At 36.2% G+C, this 21,698-nt stretch overlaps 2 protein-coding genes across 8 annotated transcripts in view; one reads left to right on the top strand and one right to left on the bottom strand.

Annotated features, from left to right (window-relative positions):
- The window catches only part of Dip-B (Dipeptidase B), a 39,282-nt gene extending 27,597 nt beyond the window's left edge, over positions 1-11,685 (bottom strand). The window contains exons 1-3 of one of the 7 annotated variants that reach the window (XM_071676768.1): positions 11,651-11,685; positions 10,944-11,014; positions 10,451-10,678 (exon numbers count right to left, since the gene is read on the bottom strand). In XM_071676768.1, the coding sequence (XP_071532869.1) occupies positions 10,451-10,678; positions 10,944-11,014; positions 11,651-11,668 (317 nt within the window). In that variant the 5' untranslated portion in view covers positions 11,669-11,685. Of the gene's footprint in view, positions 1-2,269; positions 2,399-9,984; positions 10,253-10,450; positions 10,823-10,943; positions 11,015-11,259; positions 11,321-11,401; positions 11,467-11,650 lie in introns of those variants that run through there. The other 6 variants (XM_071676774.1, XM_071676771.1, XM_071676769.1 and 3 more) reach the window with 6 other exon arrangements.
- Positions 11,686-13,081: 1,396 nt separating this feature from the next.
- LOC139756885 (TLC domain-containing protein 3A-like) lies at positions 13,082-21,477 on the top strand. The gene has a single exon (XM_071676766.1). It carries the CDS (start codon positions 13,212-13,214, stop codon positions 14,016-14,018), a length of 807 nt encoding a protein of 268 aa, XP_071532867.1. The 5' UTR covers positions 13,082-13,211; the 3' UTR covers positions 14,019-21,477.
- Positions 21,478-21,698: the final 221 nt, after the last annotated feature.

Below are 21,698 nucleotides of genomic sequence, written 5' to 3'. Positions count from 1 at the left end.
CTGTAAAAGACAGGACCTCTGAAAGTTCACACCAAGAATAAGATGAAAAAGCCATGTGCTTCATTTGAAAGAAGAATCTCAACAGCGCACTATACTCTAAACAGAAACATTAACGTTAAACCCACAGACAAAGGCTTCTGTAATGCTCTATCAGTGCCCCATACCACTGCTGTCATCAATATCCAAACTCTTAAAAAACTGATCCTCAACAGTCAACAAACACTACTTAAGAACCTAACATTCTCCTACCTTACTACAGTACCCAAAACTTTACGCAACATATCCTAGATGACTTAAATCAACCAAAAACAACCAACAACACATTACCAGTAGCAGCATGTATCAAGAAAGCATTTGACACTATCCCTTGACACAAACACACACACACACACATATATATATATATATATATATATATATATATATATATATATATATATATATATATATATATATATATATATATATATATATATATATATATCTTTTTCACTCCATCTTTCCACCTCCAATTTGGTCTCCCACTTCTCCTCGTTCCCTCCACCTCTGACACATATATCCTCTTGGTCAATCTTTCCTCATGTGACCAAACCATTTCAAAACACCCTATTCTGCTCTCTCAACCACACTCTTTTTATTTCCACACATTTCTCTTACCCTTACATTACTTACTCGACCAAACCACCTTACACCACATATTGTCCTCAAACATCTCATTTCCAGCACATCCACCCTCCTGCGCACAACTCTATCCATAGCCCATGCCTCGCAACCATACAACATTGTTGGAACCACTATTCCTTCAAACATACCCATTTATGCTTTCCGAGATAACATTCTTCAAGGCTCCCAGAATTTTTGCCCCCTCCCCCACCCTACGATTCACTTCCGCTTCCATGGTTCCATCCGATGCCAGATCCACTCCCAGATATCTAAAACACTTAACTTCCTCCAGTTTTTCTCCATTCAAACTTACCTCCCAATTGACTTGACCCTCAACCCTACTGTACCTAATAATTAACCTTGCTTTTATTCACATTTATTTTGCTTTGTCGCAGTCTCCCGCGTTAGCGAGGTAACGCAAGGAAACAGACGAAAGAATAGCCCAACCCACCCACATACACATGTATATACACACATGTCCACACACGCAAATATACATACCTATACATCTCAACGTATACATATCTATACACACACAGACATATACATATACACACATGTACATAATTCATACTGTCTGCCTTTATTTATTCCCATCGCCACCCTACCACACATGAAATAACAAGCCCCTCCCCCCTCATATGCACGAGGTAGCACTAGAAAAAGACAACAAACGCCATATATACATCCACATAAATGATACCTGGCACTATATTTCAAGATAAGAATGGGTCAGTCAACTTCATAATTAGCCACCAAACCAAATCTGCTCCCAAAGGAATCATTTCCAAAGTCCTCAAGCTCTACAACTAAGGTCCAAATGGAGCAATCCTATCCAGCCTTCTTCAGTCTTTACCTATATGGTTTCCCCTAGCCTCCAAAAACCAAAGTGTGAAAGTTACCTCATTTGCAGATGACTTCACAATCATATCACACTACCCTAAAGACAAAGAAGCAACAACAAACATGCAGCACTATATCATACTATTAGCACAGTGGCTCACTCAAAACAAAATGTATACATCCCTGCAGAAATCCACCATAACCCTCTTAACCTCTGACAGACATAAATCCAACTCACATTCTCTCAATACCTTGATGACAAACCATTTGACATACACCAGCATTACCAAGTACCACATCATAAACATATGCTAATCACTTTCAACACTACAGACATCAATATGAAAGCTATAATCATAGTCAAGGCCCCCAGAATACTCTACATCATCAGTTATGGGAAGAAAAAATATTCATTATCCTCAACAAATCACCAGCTCAAACCAAACCTAAGACTTGCCTACCTTTATATCCAAGCTTTCAAAAGCAAACATACCAAAACTGCAAACCACACAAACAAGGGCAATCATACAATCACCATCTGTAATGCAATCACAAACACTTTACTTGACAAGGTGAAGATTATATGCGTGAAGACTGTGAAAAGACACTCAACTCGCTTCATATCAATAAACTTAAAAGGACACTCTATTGTACTTAATTAAATTGAAAATTATTAAATGAAACCATGCAATCATCATATATGAGCCACTGCAATTCACATATCATCAAGTCACAAGATTATCACTACAGTGGTAAATAATACCTTTTGTCTGCCATCAGAAGCCAGAAGAAAAACGAGGTATGATTACTATAGCCAGGATATAAATGGCCTCCATCACAAACCCCTGACAACAACCTCCCACTCTGTTGCTCCAGATGCCAGTTACTTTAAAATGCCAGAACACATTCAACCATGTCTCCTACTACCAGCACAATAGGTAATAAAGAATATTGACAAAAGGATGCTACTTACCATCCAAAAATAGAGAATATCAATGACCAACAAAAGATAGTGAACACTATTCCCAATTCTTTAAAGAAAAAAGGAGAAATATACTATGAAGGCAGACAACACCTAACTCCAACACTATCAAAGTACAAATTACACATGTTTATTTTCAAATGCCCTTAATGATTTTTCTTTTCTTTTAGTTTAACTATTTGAAATATGTGCCAAAATCAGCTGATCTTTATCATAACAAAATACATTTCTTTAACATTCAAAACTTCATACACATGTTTACAACTCATAACTTACACAATAAACCTCCTGTAACTACTCCAATAATGACATAATTAACTTCCTCTAAAGAATTCACTACATCTCCTATCAAACCACTCACTCTGGCAGTGTTATCATTTCCCTCCTATCACACAATACTGAAGCCAAGTCACTTACTGGCTGGGGTATTTTTTTTTTTAATATACATTATGTCAACCTAACAAACAACCCCAAAATTCTGAAAGTATCAAAAGATGCACTAATTTCAGTGTAATGAAAATATTTCAGTTGTTTTATGATTTTCAATATATCACTGTAGCACAGAATCTTTAAATCATAAATCATATGTGACAGTCTTTCCTCTTATGTCTAAGGAGTACACATATCAACAAAACTCAGTATTCTCTATCTACAGCTGGTAGCAGAGGCATATTTCCAAAGTTTACCACCTTTAATAAACTTTGTAAATCTCTTAATCTACTTTTCTATGTTCTTTCAAGAGCAAAGGAAATGCTGCAAAAAAGAGTTCAGCAACACATTATTTACCAATACAGATTTTTACCTCGCTAACGCAGGAGACAGCGACAAAGTATAACAAAAAAATAAAAAAATAAAAAAATAAAAAATATAAAACTATAAATGTTAAGGTAATTTTCAATAAAAAGTACAAATATTACAGAATATTTTCATACTGTAAAGCACTTTCTCTACTTTTTATTATGAACCCATCCAATGGTTAAAAAGGATAAAAACTTAGGTAGGAGAAAACGAAGATAATACCTTTATAAGCGACCTATTTCAAGAGACAACTTAATCTTGGTCACGACACTATATGTAAGTTCCCAAGTGTACTTTTGTGCACTGACCATGTAATCAAACGAAAAGGCACTTGGGAACTTTTTGTGTTTCATTTTCCTAGAATGATTTTGTAAACAGAGAAGAGGTAGTAAAAGCTTTGCAGAAGATGAAAGCCGGCAAGGCAGCGGGTTTGGATGGTATTGCAGTGGAATTTATTAAAAAAAAAGGGGGGTGACTGTATTGTTGTCTCATGGTAAGGTGCCTGAGGATTGGTGGAATGCCTGCATAGTGCCACTGTACAAAGGCAAAGGGGATAAAAGTGAGTGCTGAAGTTACAGAGGTATAAGTTTGTTGAGTATTCCTGGGAAATTGTATGGGAGGGTGTTGATTGAGAGGGTGAAGGCATGTGCAGAGCATCAGATTGGGGAAGAGCAGCGTGGTTTCAGAAGTGGTAGAGGATGTGTGGATCAGGTGTTTGCTTTGAAGAATGTATGTGAGAAATACTTAGAAAAGCAAACGGATTTGTATGTAGCATTTATGGATCTGGAGAAGGCATATGATAGATTTGATAGAGATGCTCTGTGGAAGGTATTAAAAATATATGGTGTGGGAGGCAAGTTGTTAGAAGCAGTGAAAAGTTTTTATCAAGGATGCAAGGCATGTGTACGTGTAGGAAAAGAGGAAAGTGATTGGTTCTCAGTGAATATAGGTTTGTGGCAGGGGTGTATGATGTCTCCATGTTAATTTGTTTATGGATGGGGTTGTTAGGGAAGTGAATGCAAAAGTTTTGGAAAGAGGGGCAAGTATGCAAGCTGTTGTGGATGAGAGAGCTTGGGAAGTGAGTCAGTTGTTGTTCGCTGATGATACAGCACTGGTGGCTGATTCGTGTGAGAAACTGCAGAAGCTGGTGACTGAGTTTGGTAAAGTGTGTGAAAGAAGAAAGTTGAGAGTAAATGTGAATAAGAGCAAGGTTATTAGGTACAGTAGGGTTGAGGGTCAAGTCAATTGGGAGGTAAGTTTGAATGGAGAAAAACTGGAGGAAGTGAAGTGTTTTAGATATCTGGAAGTGGATTTGGCAGCAGATGGAACCATTGAAGTGGAAGTGAATCATAGGGTGGGGGAGGGGGCAAAAATCCTGGGAGCCTTGAAGAATGTGTGGAAGTCGAGAACATTATCTCGGAAAGCAAAAATGGGTATGTTTGAAGGAATAGTGGTTCCAACAATGTTATATAGTTGCAAGGCGTGGGCTATGGATAGAGTTGTGCGCAGGAAGGTGGATGTGCTAGAAACGAGATGTTTGAGGACAATATGTGGTGTGAGGTGGTTTGATCGAGTAAGTAATGTAAGGGTAAGAGAGGTGTGTGGAAATAAAAAGAGCGTGGTTGAAAGAGCAGAAGAGGGTGTTTTGAAATGGTTTGGGCACATGGAGAGAATGAGTGAGGAAAGATTGACCAAGAGGATATATGTGTCGGAGGTGGAGGGAACGAGGAGAAGTGGGAGACCAAATTGGAGGTGGAAAGATGGAGTGAAAAAGATTTTGAGTGATCGGGGCCTGAACATGCAGGAGGGTGAAAGGCGGGCAAGGAATAGAGTGAATTAGATCGATGTGGTATACTGGGGTTGACGTGCTGTCAGTGGATTGAATCAGGGCATGTGAAGCGTCTGGGGTAAACCATGGAAAGTTGTGTGGGGCCTGGATGTGGAAAGGGAGCTGTGGTTTCAGGCATTATTGCATGACAGCTAGAGACTCAGTGTGAACGAATGGGGCCTTTGTTGTCTTTTCCTGGCGCTACCTCGCACACATGAGGGGGGAGGGGGATGGTATTCCATGTGTGGCGAGGTGGCGATAGGAATGAATAAAGGCAGACAGTGTGAATTGTGTGCATGGGTATATATGTATGTGTCTGTGTGTGTATATATATGTGTACATTGAGATGTATAGGTATGTATAATTGTGTGTGTGGACGTGTATGTATATACATGTGTATGGGGGTGGGTTGGGCCATTTCTTTCGTCTGTTTCCTTGCGCTACCTCGCAAACGCGGGAGACAGCGACAAAGCAAAATAAAATAAATAAATATAAATTATTTATATCTATTTATTATACTTTGTCGCTGTCTCCCGCGTTTGCGAGGTAGCACAAGGAAACAGACGAAAGAAATGGCCCAACCCCCCCCATACACATGTATATACATACGTCCACACACGCAAATATACATACCTACACAGCTTTCCATGGTTTACCCCAGACGCTTCACATGCCTTGATTTAATCCACTGACAGCACATCAACCCTGGTATACCACATCGCTCCAATTCACTCTATTCCTTGCCCTCCTTACACCCTCCTGTATGTTCAGGCCCTGATCACACAAAATCTTTTTCACTCCATCTTTCCACCTCCAATTTGGTCTCCCACTTCTCCTCGTTCCCTCCACCTCCGACACATATATCCTCTTGGTCAATCTTTCCTCACTCATTCTCTCCATGTGCCCAAACCACTTCAAAACACCCTCTTCTGCTCTCTCAACCACGCTCTTTTTATTTCCACACATCTCTCTTACCCTTACGTTACTCACTCGATCAAACCACCTCACACCACAGATTGTCCTCAAACATCTCATTTCCAGCACATCCATCCTCCTGCGCACAACTCTATCCATAGCCCACGCCTCACAACCATACAACATTGTTGGAACCACTATTCCTTCAAACATACCCATTTTTGCTTTCCGAGATAATGTTCTCGACTTCCACACATTCTTCAAGGCTCCCAGGATTTTCACCCCCACCCTATGATCCACTTCCGCTTCCATGGTTCTATCCGCTGCCAGATCCACTCCCAGATATCTAAAACACTTCACTTCCTCCAGTTTTTCTCCATTCAAACTCACCTCCCAATTGACTTGACCCTCAACCCTACTGTACCTAATAACCTTGCTCTTATTCACATTTACTCTTAACTTTCTTCTTCCACACACTTTACCAAACTCAGTCACCAGCTTCTGCAGTTTCTCACATGAATCAGCCACCAGCGCTGTATCATCAGCGAACAACAACTGACTCACTTCCCAAGCTCTCTCATCCCCAACAGACTTCATACTTGCCCCTCTTTCCAAAACTCTTGCATTTACCTCCCTAACAACCCCATCCATAAACAAATTAAACAACCATGGAGACATCACACACCCCTGCCGCAAACCTACATTCACTGAGAACCAATCACTTTCCTCTCTTCCTACACGTACACATGCCTTACATCCTCGATAAAAACTTTTCACTGCTTCTAACAACTTTCCTCCCACACCATATATAATCTGACCAAATCTTTAGTTAATCGGCTGTTTAATTACAGTAATTACATCTGCTTAATTACACTAATTTACTGAAAACAGATTAAGTATTTCAGTATCTCTCCTAATGCTCAGTAACGGTAAGAACACCAGCATAATAATGCTGCATCATAAGTGAAGTGAAAGATAAGAAAGATTTGATGTGCGTGTCTCAGAGATCTCTCACAGTGATAAAGTATCATATCAGGTTTCTGATAAACTTCTTAGCCTCAAATAAGAGTCATCATATCTATAAGATTGAGCCCTGGTTACAAGGATCTGTGAAATAAGCATATGAACACTTTTTCATGTTAATGATAGTCTGCATGATCAGATAACCTTGGCTTATTTCCAACTACTTGAGGAGCAAGAACAAGTTTATGAACTTCCTGATGAAACCAGTATAACCCGTACCTAACTGTACCAATAACTAACCATGATTAAAACCTGAGAAAAGGTTCCCTCAATCCAATGAAGTCCAACTTTTCAGAGAAGCAATTTCCCACTCAAAACAGAAATTCCCTTCATACAGAGATAAGTAAATTCACATTACTATATTCACAAACAATCAATCAACACAGAGTTAAAACTGTCAGCAAATATTTTTACTAGCAAAGATACTATATCATAAATACTAGCAAAGTACTTACTATATCATAAAGCTTCGTTCCATATAACAAAATTATTGTCCCTGTGACTTATCTTAAATTCACTAAAAACATCAACTTTCCCTATACATAACAGTGGTCTTGATTTTATTCAAAAATTTTTCAGATTTCTCTAGTATTCTCAAAAACAGCAAAAAAACATTTCTTTCCATGCTGAAACATCCTCTGTTTTATAAACTGTATATACTATCTTAAATGCTGATACAAAAGCAGCATACTGTTAATGAGGCCATCCTCAACAACTATCATTCTATTCTTAAACCAATACAGCCTCTTGGAGATGATAATCTAAAAACTAATTTAAACCTAATTACCTTTTCTGCCCTGGCATTGTAACATTATAACAAACAAATAATGACCTAAACTGCAAATGTTCAATCTACAGCTATCATGTATCATGTACCAAAACCAAAGCGCACCATCCACAACCATACTGTCCTGGTTCAGCTAAGAAACAACACAATGTCCTATGTATCTCACATCAATGCATTTCACCCTACCTATAGCATTCCTTTCTCCCTCCCTCCTTTGGGCCCTAAAACCCCTTAGCTTCCTTCATATCATTCTTCTAGCTCCATCTCTACCAAGCTCCCTCCACTTCCAATGCACAGATCCTCCTAATCAGTCTTTCTTTACTTACTCTCTTCATACAACCAAGCCATTTAGCACACCCCAGTTTGCCCTCTTAATCATACTGTGCTTTTTTCTACACTGTCTCTTTGACAATGTCATCCCACATAAAATCAACTCACCTCCCACCACATAATGTCCTCGGGCATTACACCTCCAACACATCCGCTTTTTCCTTTCTGTATAGTCAAGGCCCAAAACCCACATCTGCACAACTCTATCAGGATTACTATACATTCATTCATATCCATCTCTACCCTTATAGACAAACATGACTTCTTAATACTAATCAGCATTAAAACCTATCTTCAGTAAAATCTCTTTTATCCAAAATGCTTGGGAAATCATTTGTTTCAGATAATAATATTTCCAGTCATTCAATCTTTTTTCTATATACATCAAATAATTCAGAAACTTTTTTCTTTTTCTTTCTTTCATACTATTCGCCATTTCCCGCATTAGCGAGGTAGCGTTGAGAACAGAGGACTGGGCCCTTGAGGGAATATCCTCACCTGGGCCCCTTCTCTGTTCCCTCTTTTGGAAAATTAAAAAAAAAAGTGAGAGGGGAGGATTTCCAGCCCCCCGCTCCCTCCCCTTTTAGTCGCCTTCTACGACACGCAGGGAATACGTGGGAAGTACTCTTTCTCCCCTATCCCCAGGGATAGAGAAACTTTTATATATTTCAAAATGTTTTACCTAACTGTAAATATTTTACAGAGGAAGTGTCACTGAAAATCAAGTTTAATCTTAGCCATTTGATTCTACCGACTTTTACTTGAGTTTCGTCTTATCTAACATTAATTAACTCCATGTTTTCCATGATTATATCTAATCTCAGCCATTTGATTCTACTGACTTCTACTTGAGTTTCGTCTAATCTAACATTAATTAACTCCATGTTTTCCATGATTATAAATAAAAGGCGACTCTGATGCTGTCTACCCAGCAAATTAGCTTCTGCTCAATGATGTCAACTAACTGGCAACAGTGAATGAACATTACTTTGCCAACTAACTGAAATCAGTGGGTCAAATGCTATTTTGCCAATCAGTTAGCAACAGTGGGTCAAACATTATGGTCTAATGTGAACAAATACTACCAACTTCAGCAAATCACAATAACTAGTTCAGCTTACACGAGCAAAAGTGTGAGAGTTCTTCTTTTGGCAAAATAAATTAGTGTACATATTAAAATATTTTGCCAAGGATAGTACATAAAGTACATGCAAACAGATATCTGAAATACAATCCTCATAATACATTCATGATTCACGTTAAGGAAAAGAATAACAATATGAGCATAAAAGTGATATCAATTTGGATATAAACAAAATATTTCCTCTCGACTAAATACTAATATTAAAAAACAGTTAACAGCAATTATGTAGAAAATTTAAAAGTTAAGTGCCAGCTAAAACCAGAAAAGGAATGGGATGCAGATTAGAGAAGTTCAAGAGTGCATTGGACAAATACCTACAAAGTGTACCAGACCAGCCAGGCTGGGGAGCTATGTAGTAAGCCTGAGGACTGCAGCTTCCAATACCTAGGTTGACCACCAACCTATTCCAGCAGTTGTGAGGATGAAGACCTCAAAAGACTTCACAATGTAGTTACATACACATTACGTTCAGTATCACCCAATTCACTCCACGAAAATAGGTAAAATCGTTTAAATACAATAAGTGCAGGTAAACAAAATATATATAACTAATTCTAATTCTTCTAAGATGGCACTAGTAACTATGCTCAGTTCTTTAATAATAACATAATCATTATGAAAATACTATTGTACCCAGTTCATTGTATATTTGTTCTCTCTGTTATTCTTACCTTGTGCCAAGTATCTGGAACATATCAAAGGACCACATTGAAAATTAGTATTTGTATGTACACTATTTGTTTGTATATACACTACTGTTATCACTGATGATATATATTCATATATACACAGTTAATCTATTTGGCCAAAATTATCTCACACATGAGTAAGCCAACTACAAAAATTTACTAAAGCTGAAGGCTATTCTACCGACTAAAAATACTAATCAGCACTGGTGTCTATGGCTATTTTACCAATTAGAATCACCACTATAGGAAAAAAAAGGTCGAAGTCACACTCTACTGGCCTACAATTCAACCTACAAAACTTACAAAATTACGATGGTAACCTTAAATTATATAATCACCATTTTCATCTTTTCCATAACCTTTAGTATGACTACAACGTTTGCCTACGCCTACTTTCAAGAAGTTAGCCCCCCAAAAAATCTTTTAAAACACTGGAGATGCTACTGACCGTGATGGGGTTGTCATGTTGGCCAGCAGGTGCAGGAGAGGAGCTGCCTGCCACTGTGAGTGGTGCTTATGTAGTGCGATTACACCGTTACCTGGAAACCCAGTCTGTCCAGGTCCTTCACCCCTGATGACTGGAAGCCTGGACACCGGCCACAGCAGTACTCTACTACCCCTGGGGTGGGGTGGGTTAGTCCAGGACTGTACTTCTCTGGCGTTGGACGATGACTTGCTGCCAAAAGATAAACTGTAATCATAGCATCTGCATTCACAACTGCATGCATCATTGATATCTAGGACCAGGGAAGGTTGTAACGTCTGTGCAGCACAACTTTTAAGGCCATCAGTGAAGGTCGTAAGAGCAACGGACATTACATTCCTTGGTATGGGGTTAATAACAAAATTAACTGGGAAAAGTTTTTACTTTTTTTTTTAAACAAGCAGCACTTCCTTTGATGCTTTATAAGTAGCAAAATAATGCTAATACTTTTACTTACGAAAACAGCCTGAATTTTGCTAAGAACGACACATATAAACTTGAAATACTACACCAGTACCGAGGGGTGGTCTGCAAAGTAGAAAACAACGGCGTTGATTTGAGCTGTAAAGTACTAAGATAAATCAAATAATAATTTACATATTCTTAAAGTTGGTCAATGTATAGTTAACTTTGTAACGTACACCAGTGATGACCGTGTCATCACCTTACTTAATCAACTGTGAAAAATGGTCACTGGTCTCATAAATTTAGTTCTATACATGTGGAATCTCAATTCAATTATAATTTGAACAATAGTACTTTTTTAAGATTACATCAACTCCAAAATCACCAAAATTCCTCGGTACCAATGTTTTCCCATCTACCACTCTTGTTCTGAACTTTTAATTATTCTAACAAGTTTATAATCCGCCGGCCTGACCTCTAATCAGATCTGGCATACATGCCGGGTACAACCTGAGTTTTAGTGTCCGGGTCCGGTCAAAACCCGCACTGCTGGCCACCATATACAACTGGTTAGACTAGGTAACAGATTACGTCCTCCATTTCTTCTCATCTCTTTAACAATTACTCCGACTTCATCCTCAACAGTGTAATGAACTCATGGCATGATGGTAGCACACTACTTTCCCACAGTTTTAAGGAATTCAGAGAATTGTATGGTATAAATCAACAGAAAATAAGAGAAAAAATACTAGTAAGTACCTTAAGCACGTGCACCATGTTGGCTGAAAATCAACTACAGGGAGAACACATGCCAACAAATCCAGGATTCACGTATTATCAGCATTATTATTTTAGACTATTTTTCCTTGCTATCCCCCCATGTATCAGCACATAAATACTTTCTATCGTTCATTGTTCTTTATCATACAGTAGATTATAGTTTCATAATCAGGTTATATAAAGACTGTGGTATGGCAGATAACAGGGAAATGCTTGGCTTACTGACCTTCCATATTTTGTTGGTTACGAAATTCATTAACAAAACAGGATTAACACAAGTATAGCTTAAAAGACAGACACGCTATTATTGTTCTTTTTTCAGTGATTTTAAAGTTGATCAATATTACAATTAATCCGAGGAAGAAATGGCAGGACCTCGCAATGACCTCGCCTGACCCCTGCATCTAGCTCTGCAGTTCAACACAAGTCCGGTTTCTTATTCATGGGATCATCAAGGTTGGTGTTGCCATGCATGTAAAACATGAAGTTACTTCTGTACTTCTACTTGTCTGCAAAATGTGTGATTTTGATGGTAAGTTATTGACATATATTCATATTTGCATTTAATACCTCACGAAATGAAATAAGATTTTCATGCAAAGGCCAGTCTACATTTACGGATCATGAAGTCATGTTGGCTGGCAGGCATGAATTAACAAAATAAAGGCATCGTAGGACTGCAGCTGCTCCATCGCCTTATGGGTGACAGTGCGGGATCATAGTAATGGAGATATATGATGCATTGACTGCTGTTCTAGATCATATGGTAAAAAAGACACAAGAGCTGGCTCACAGATGTTTATCGGACAACGAAAAGTCATCCAGAACGTGGGTTTCCTGGCTATCTATCACATGGTACAAGCAAAAAGATCCAGGAAGTCATGGTTGAGACAGAAAACGTACTGAAAGGTTTGGAGGAGAGGAGTGGGACCCAGGTAGACTAAACTAAACGATGGTTTAGACACTCTTGGTGCTTTGGTTAGGGGGGAATATATTAAGATAGGCCATTTCAAGTATATATATATATATATATATATATATATATATATATATATATATATATATATATATATATGGAAAGGGGGTAAATTCCATGTATCCAGTTCCTGAGCTTTCTTATTTTACTTGACAATATCCAGAGCTATATATATATATATATATATATATATATATATATATATATATATATATATATATATTTATATATATATATATCGTCTGAATTCTTGTGCTTGATCGAGAATTGATCCCTCTGCCTGAAGAGTTTGGTTGGGGTCGTAGTCCTGCTAGCAGCCCGAGTATTAAAGAAAACCTGTTCCTGTAAGTGTAAATTTCCCATTTTTTTTAGCATTCTGAAATATGATTGGTCGGTTGTGTGTGAAGGTGTCTGCTCCACCAATCACGAAGCCCCTGAAACGAGCAGACTTGATTTGACGTAAACAGTGTCAGCTGATGTGCAGGCAGCTATGTACTATATGAGTTCCTGTGGCCTCTGACCCGCCACGAAAGAATATAAAAGAAAGAGGAACATCACCAAAGGATGCAGGTCATAGAGACGCAGCTGGCGGTGGGTGCCTATGCCTTAGCTGCCTGGTTTTGCTTGTACCTGTTGATTGCAAGTCTACTGCGCATGTGGGCGAGAACTAGTCACCTCCCGCACGCCCATCGCGCCCACATTACTGAGAGTTTTGTTTCGGGTGTGCAGGGAGCTGCTTGTGCTGTTGTGGGCTTAGCAACGGTGATAGCATGCAGGAATGATGTCATGGGTGAAAAATACCCCCTTGCCGTTCACTATTCTTCCATTGGGACTGCATATTTCATTTATGATTTGTGGGCAATGTATCGGAGCCACATTGCTAGAATCAGTACTGTGAATGGTATAATATCTACATTTGTGTCGTACTTGAAAAGTGACCTGCTTATGGTTGTCCATCATATGACCATTGTGTTTTTACTATTTCCTGCAGTTGTGTACCGTTCTCCCATGGGACACTTCTTCTTAGGGTGTTTCTTTTGCACGGAACTGTCCACACCCTTTGTCAATGCCCGAGTTATTCTCAGTCTTCTTGGCCTTAAGAATTCCAAGATCTATATTGTCAATGGCTTGTTGATGATGACAGTTTTTGCAATGTGTCGTGTTGCTCTATTTCCGATAATGTATGCTGTTTACCTGAGCCAGCAGACCACAGCACCATCACACATTCAAGCTTTGGCCTCGATACCAATGACCTGCCATTTATCTTGCCTTTTGGTGTTGGCACCCCAGCTATATTGGTTTGGATTGATGGTTAAAGGAGCATTGGCTGTCATGAAGATGGATACATCTAAAGTATCAAAAGTTGATTGATGTAAGCTAATTATTAGTTGAATTATAGAATCTCTTTATATTCATAAGTATGTTTCAAGGAAAGAATGTAATGAAGTATGATATATACTTGATCAATTTTACCATGTAAATTCATTACAAAATAATGTGCAGCTTCCAAAGAATATTTATAAACTCAGGTTTAAAATATATAGAGTTTCTAGAATTTTTACTGGCAAACTGGCACATAAATCATGTCAGTAACGGTTAGTACTGTCTGATTATCTGAAAAGTGTAGTGATGTGTTCATCACCACCTTATAAACTGTAGAGCGGCCATCTTTCCTCTCCATTACAAAGAAAATTCTCTGAGGAAGATCTCTGCAGAGCAATGCCAGAATGTTGAATTATAGTACTGCAATTATCTGTTGAATCTCAGCATAATTATGTATGCAGTTTTAGCCAGAAATAATTAATAGACATATGAAAGAAACTGTAGAGTATATTGTTGGTGGACAAGGCTAGTGCTAGTTTTCTGCATTACTGTGTTGGTAAATTTTTTTCTTAGCTAATTGTCATTTTACCAAAGCATAGTTTGTTGATGTTAACAGTGAAAAGTGTATTTATGCAATGCTGATATGAATAGTGCATATTGCACCTACTGTCCTGTTTATTTTAGTTAATTAGAATTTAAGTAATTCATATTCTGATTTTCTCATTTGCTGTATATGCATCACACAAATTAGGAAATTTTAGTATTAAGTGCCAAAACTGCTGCTGTAGATTTTGATTTTCATGAGATTATAAGTATTTGTAAAGTTATTAGTAGTGGATTGAATTCTTACGTAAGATTGAAGCCCACTTTTTTCAGCAATTATTGAGAGATTGAAACGCTTGCCTTAAAGTTTACGAACACATATTTTTGATGTATTACATAACTGGAGATATCTTTAAATATCATGGTATAAATGGATTCACAAGAAGTACCATATGCCTGTAATCACATTTTTCTTGCAGTTAATGAATCAGTTGTATTCTAAAAATTGAAATGATTGTAGGCCTATAAGAGTCATATCTTTTTTATTATTTATTTTATTATTATTATTATTAGTAGTAGTATTTTATTTTATTATTATCACTATTATTATTATTCATATAACCCAAGGACTCCTCTCTTAATGGCTCAGGGGTACCTGCAGCATTAGGGATGTGTTACACTTGGTAACAGGGACTGTATGCACTGTATATAGTAAGATGTTCTGTGATGACGTGGCACTCTGTTTTGTCTACTGACAGAGATACAGCCTCACCATACATGACTTTTCCTTTTGTGGGGTAAGCTCAAGCAAGTATCACACAGCTAACTTCTTGCTAGAATTCTTCCATTATGTCTTTGAAAGATTACTAACAAAAGATATGGTAAATTTTGCTATGCTCGTACAAAATTCATTGAAAGATTACTAACAAAAGATATGGTAAATTTTGCTATGCTCGTACAAAATTCATAAAATGGGAATGAGAAATAAGATGCCCTGCCATTAGTCCATCATTGAACCTTGGGAAGTAATAAAAAAATTTTTTAAGTTAATTAACTAAGTAGTACTGGTTACCAATGACTGTCTCAAGCAATCCATAGAGTTCATGTTTTGATGATGGGACTTTGCCTGTATATTTAATCTTTTAAACATGACCATTTGCTCCGCTTTATTTTTTTTTCAAAATGTTATTTTCTCCATATGACAATTTATAATACACATACCTTTTTTTGATAGTATTTATCTTTTCAAAGATTTGACAGCATATTATTCATGATTAGTAGAGGAGTCTTCTAAGACATGAAATAGAGTACTAAGAATTTAACTATGTTAACATCAGGAAAAATTGATATATGTTGATGAAGAGGTCTTGCAAAACGGTTCATGTTATTTCAGAGTATTTTGTTGGAACCTCTTGCATAAATACTTTTTTTTTCATAATTGTATCATTCATATTATTAATATGCATTAATGTTCATTACAAACTTTTTAGCAACATTGATTGTTTGCATTGATATGCATATTATTTATGAAACAAAGCAAAGTCTATATACTATTTTTGGCCATATGAATATAATGATGTATAATCTAAACTTTACGTAATTGATCTGATGTTATTTACTCATGAAAGATTGATGGAATCATTTCCTTGTGCTTTTTTGTATTTCATTTCTTGTATCATAGAGCAGCTAATGGGAAAACCATTAAGAAATCATCTTTGCCATTAATGCTTGTATGGCTTATATGTTTAGTTGTTAAAGATATATATTTTGAAGCGTTAGTTTGCAGGACTGTTTTCATTTGTCATAGCCAGCTTTTGGGGATTTTTCTTTTTTTTGCTTCATTTCATTAACACCTGAAATTATTAACAGTTGTCATAAAGGCTTACTACATGGAGATTAAGATTAAGAGGTGTTCCTTGCCTGCATGAATAGTGAGCATAAAAGGAGAATTATATGGTTAAGGTATCAGATTGATGTTGATTGTTGAGAAATAGAATAAGTGTGATTATGTTTCAGTTCACTTATACTTCCAGTATTTGCTTGTAAGAGGAACATTTTTTTATGCATAGAATACAAGGAGTATTTGTATTTGTGTAAACAGTATTCTGATATTTGTTTGTGTAAAAGGAATGCTTCCAGATATTAGTACGAGGTTGTAAGTATATTTTAGATGGTTATGTTCTAAAAATTTGAGAAGAATGTTGTCAGTATTTTAGAATGTATTGCTTATATGAAATAGTCTAATTTACAAGAATAAAAGTATAACAAACCTAAACATACAGGAAGGTTTGTGAAAATGTTAATTTGTATGTAGAAGGTGCAGTGCCATAATTGCACCTCATATATATATAGTTATGAGATTAATTCTCATTTGATATGTATATTTATGAGATAAATTAGTATGTTTTAAAAGTGTTCTTGAAATAAGTGTGACTGCCTCTACAGTTTTCATAAGGGTAAGAAACTAAATGAAGAGATTATTGAGGCTGCCCTTTCCATTAACCAGAAGAATGTTTCATCTCATTTTGATTAACCTAATATATCTTGTACTTAACTACATTGAAATTTGATGTTTTCATTGTAATGTTGTTCATAATCAAAATGATAAAAGTAGCTTTTATATAAGAATAGTACAGTGCCAATTTGTTACATATTTGTAAGGCTGTGAGTGATACAAGAGCACTGTATGCATTATGTAGATAAAGTAATATTTGTATGAAATTATGAAACGGGAATTGAGTGATTTGCCTCTTTATTGATTATAAGAAAAACGATGGTTAAAAACTGTTGACTTAGAAGTAAAGGTAAGAAAAAGATGATGGTACAAAACCTTTTTATTTCAGATGTTTGTATTGACATGAAAGGCATTTATTATAGACGTTGTTAACCTGCAAGTAATGTTAAGTAATTAAGACAGTGGTATAGAAAATGTCAGTCTTGGGTGTTTGTATTGATATAAAGGATTGATGTTATGGATAATGTAAACTAAGATTCCATTAGGACATGATAACAATGATGGCAAAAAACTTTTATAACAAGAATGATATGATGTTATAGAAACTTTAGGGTCAGCCTAATAGCAAGAAACCATTGTCTAAGTTAGTGCAGTGACAAGAAAGATGGATTATTAACTTAAGTTTTGATCTAGGTCAGGCTGATGACAAATACTTTGAGACATGCTAACCATTGATATAGGTTACCCTGATGACAAGAAAGACAAAGATACATAACCCAACCAATGGTCTCTAGGGTAGCGTGATTAGAAGATATATGTACATGAGCCAACCATTGAGTTATGTTAGCCTAATAATAAGAAAGACATAGGTACATGACCTAACAATTTATTTAGATTAGCCTGAGGGCAAGAAAGACATAGATACAGGACCTAACCATTGATTTAGGTTAGTTTGATAGCAAGAAAGACTTGCATACATAATCTAACCATTGATGTCGATTAGCTTGATAACAAGATAGATATAGAATCCTAACCTAACCAATGCTGTAGAGATTAACCTGATGACAGGAACATAGAAACAACTTAATCATTAACTCACTCTATGACAAGACAACAACTTAGTCCAGGTTTAACAGAAAAAATCAAGATAGTTTGGAAACTTTTAACCAGGGAGATAAACCTAAGAATAACAGGATATACAAGATGTAGAAACACTTGAGATTGGATATATGTATTGACAAGAAAGGTGTAACAGTGTAGAAGAAAGTGATGATATGGGATTTTGATCACCATTGTAGGAAAAAAAAGATGTTATGTGGACGTTCTTTTGTTACGTGTAAAAATTCATTGCTTTATGTTGCTTTCTACAGTATTCAGAGCATGAATGAGGCATGACTTTTAAAGTAAGTACGTTCTGCACATTTCTTAGATGAAACATTACAGTATGGAAATTTTTTTCGTTTGTTTGCTGTTACACCACAATTTTTCTTTAGGCACAAACCACAAAAGTTGCAAAATTAGGTACATATTTCTTGAAACTGAAAACTGCATGCAGGACACGAATTATATCTACATCTCTGATGCCTGTTCCCTCTGAGAACTCCCACCAAGGAGATGGCCACAGCAGAAGAGTCTTCGCTTATCCCTGTCCTTACATGACTGCCTTGCATACATTCCATGCTTTCTTCCACCATTTGCTAATGCTACTGATTGTTAGCCTTGAAGCTGTATTGAGGCCAATGAAGCCACCCCAGTTTTATAATTACATTTGGTTCATAATCCTCATTCAGACTAGGCAACTTAGGAGACTCAAATAATGATAAAAGGTACCCAAGGATCAGACAGGAAACAAAGATAGAGGTCAGGCTCTGGTACCCTTGAATCAAACCTTCGATTCAGATATATCTCGGTATAATTTGAGACTGCTAGGTTACATATTTTGAATGACTGTAGTGAACTAAATGTAATCTATAAGGATAGGATCCCTTATGTTGACCTCATGATTGATTTAAAGTCAAGGAGAGACTACCTTTCAAGATTCATTTACTACAGCTTCATGTAACACCTAGATACCCCATATTTTGGGTGTAGGTACATCAAAATCTAGGTGGGGTTTCAAATTACTGCTGTTATCTGCTGGCCACATATACCCTGTGGTGGTTTGGGGGTGAATCCGTGTAGGACAGTTTAATTAGCTGTTTTTTTAATTTTTTTGTTTCAGGGAGTACCAATAAGCACCTCATTATCAACTCTTAGGCTTGTATTTATATATTCATACAGTTTGTGGAGTTCTACACTCATCAAATCCCATCTCTGGGATGTTTTTGAATGAACAGATATTAGGAAGAAATCCCTTTTTATGTAAGATTGATAGAGGTGAATTTGTGATATCTTTTCTAGCTGGCATCACTTGGCAAACATTCAAAAAAGTCTGACATCAGGCAAAAAGTAAACAGAAATTACAGTACTAAACTGAAGAACATAACAGCTCGGCTCAGGAGAGAGGGCTATTACTGCATATTATAGTGAAATAATGCCAATGATTGTGCTATCAGTAATCATGTTATGTTGGTAACTTGTGGTTTGCTGGGGATTCCCAAGTACCATTGAAAATGTTTTATTGGGGTGGTGACATAAGTTGTTAGTTTACTGCCATTGTGCCATACACATAAACATTAATTTTATTTTGATTAGTTATTGCTGTTGCTGTTATAAATTTGAATGTTACTTTTTTGTTGTGTAGTGGTAGAGAAAAGTCAAGCTCTTTACTATTGTGAGAATACAGCTGTAATGCTTGTATAAGAAGGCTTAAAAACAGTTTCTTCATTTTTGTGCTTTTGTGATCAGTTAGATTCAGCCAGTTGTTTGAATGTGATGTGGTAAGGGAATGGAAGAAAAATACTTTGATAAGTCTCTGATTACCATAGGTATAATTTTTTTATATCTGCATTATATTGCTATGAATCAAACAAAAGGATTCTCAAGTGTAAAGGTCAATAAATAAAGTCACATTTTAAGAATACTCATGCTTGCTAATACAATTTTACAAAAAACTTATTTGGTCGTATTGAAAGAATTTTCACGCAACTTGTAAATACTTGTAAAACCGTTTTCTCCCCTAATTACTGTTGTGCTGGAAGGTCATTATTTTTGTACCAATTTGTCATTGTACTTGATAGATAAATGACAGACTAAATTCGTTGCTCCTGGTGGTATAGCATTATTTCGTGACCATAATGATTTGGTCCTCTGAACTGGGTTTAGATTTTTTCTGATAGAACATATATAACTGTTGAAGATTACATATTTTGATGGTGTATGTCAGTGTTTACCTGGTTATTTATAGTCTGCCAGTGTCTGTGCTAGATGTCCTCTATTTTCATTGATAGGTCATTTAATACTATGTACAGTATTAGAGTTGATATGTATTTTTCTACAAATTGTATATTGTATTGTGAAGCTGCTTTGACTGAAAAGTCTCATAATTTATAATTATCATTTTCACATATTACTCCTTTGCATATATCAGGTGAAACATAGGCCTCTAAGGTACTGCATAGTATCACTCATTTGTAGTCTTGAGTAAAACATGTTTTGTTTTAATGCTGAAAAAGTTACATATTAGGTTACTTCATGTAAACATTGATTTGTTGGAAATCTGAAATATAATTACATGCAGGTAGCCTCAGGACCATTTGATTTACAGGATCTTTTCATATGCTTAAGTGAGAATCACCAGAAATAAACGATAACAGATTTCCATTCAGAACATAAATGTTTTATTTTACATAATTTAATGACTGTATTTCAGCAAGAGTTTATGTGAAATCAAGTGATAGGGATTCAACCATGATCTCTAATTCATGAATTATTCTCATATCTTGGTAATCACAAATTGAGAAAAAAATAATGAAACTTCAGAACATAAGTTATGATCTGTAAGTGTTCAAAATACCTGTGCTGGTTAAAAAAAAATTCCATATTTTGGGAAAAGGATGGACAGGTCTTTTTCTTTGGTTATTAATTATATTTTTAGATGATTGAAGTCTTAATATTCTATTGACCAACACAGTTTTTTACTTTATACAAGTTGAAGTCTTAATTCATTTTTGACCATCACAGCCCTTTAGTTTACACTAGTATAAAATTGTATGAGGATCTGTAAAACTAGAACACTGTATTTGAGGAGTGCTGTATTTATGATGGATGTGGGAATACTTATTAACTCCTCAGTGGTCAGGAGGGTGATGCAAGCTCAGTTCATTACTTATCAAATGAAAAATATTTTTACCAAAGATGTTATTATAGTACAGTGTAGTTCCAGTCAGTTCTCTGACATTTTGTAGTACCTTTTTAGTTTTCCACTTAGCTGGTAGTGTTGTTACAACTTTTGTTGTATCTATTTCCTTAAAAGTTTATGTCATCTTGGTATAGTGTTCACTGGATGCTTTTTGATATGAGTGTGCACCTTCCCAAGGATGTTAATTTTCAATACAGATGTAAAGTGAATTATATAGTATTACTGCCATCAAATACTAGGTGTAGCTTCATGTCTAGTAAGTAATTGCCTTGAGAAAATATTCCACTTATTAGTGTGAATTGATATTAAAATTATCTTAAATTATATAGAATTACTTTTGAAAACTACATACAGATAAAGTCTGATTATCTAGCTTCCAACTTTTTGCAGGATTCTAGAAATCAGATAACTAATTAAACATCAAATTTTT

The sequence above is a fragment of the Panulirus ornatus genome, chromosome 23 (assembly GCF_036320965.1).
Source record: "Panulirus ornatus isolate Po-2019 chromosome 23, ASM3632096v1, whole genome shotgun sequence".
Lineage (NCBI taxonomy): Eukaryota > Metazoa > Arthropoda > Malacostraca > Decapoda > Palinuridae > Panulirus > Panulirus ornatus.
The sequence above is the reverse complement of the archived record's forward strand: the minus strand, read 5'-3'. Positions and strand labels throughout refer to the sequence as shown.

Excerpts from the sequence above, each read along its gene's own strand:
- LOC139756885 (XM_071676766.1), top strand. The coding sequence starts at position 13,212 with ATGCAGGTCATAGAGACGCAGCTGGCGGTGGGTGCCTATGCCTTAGCT.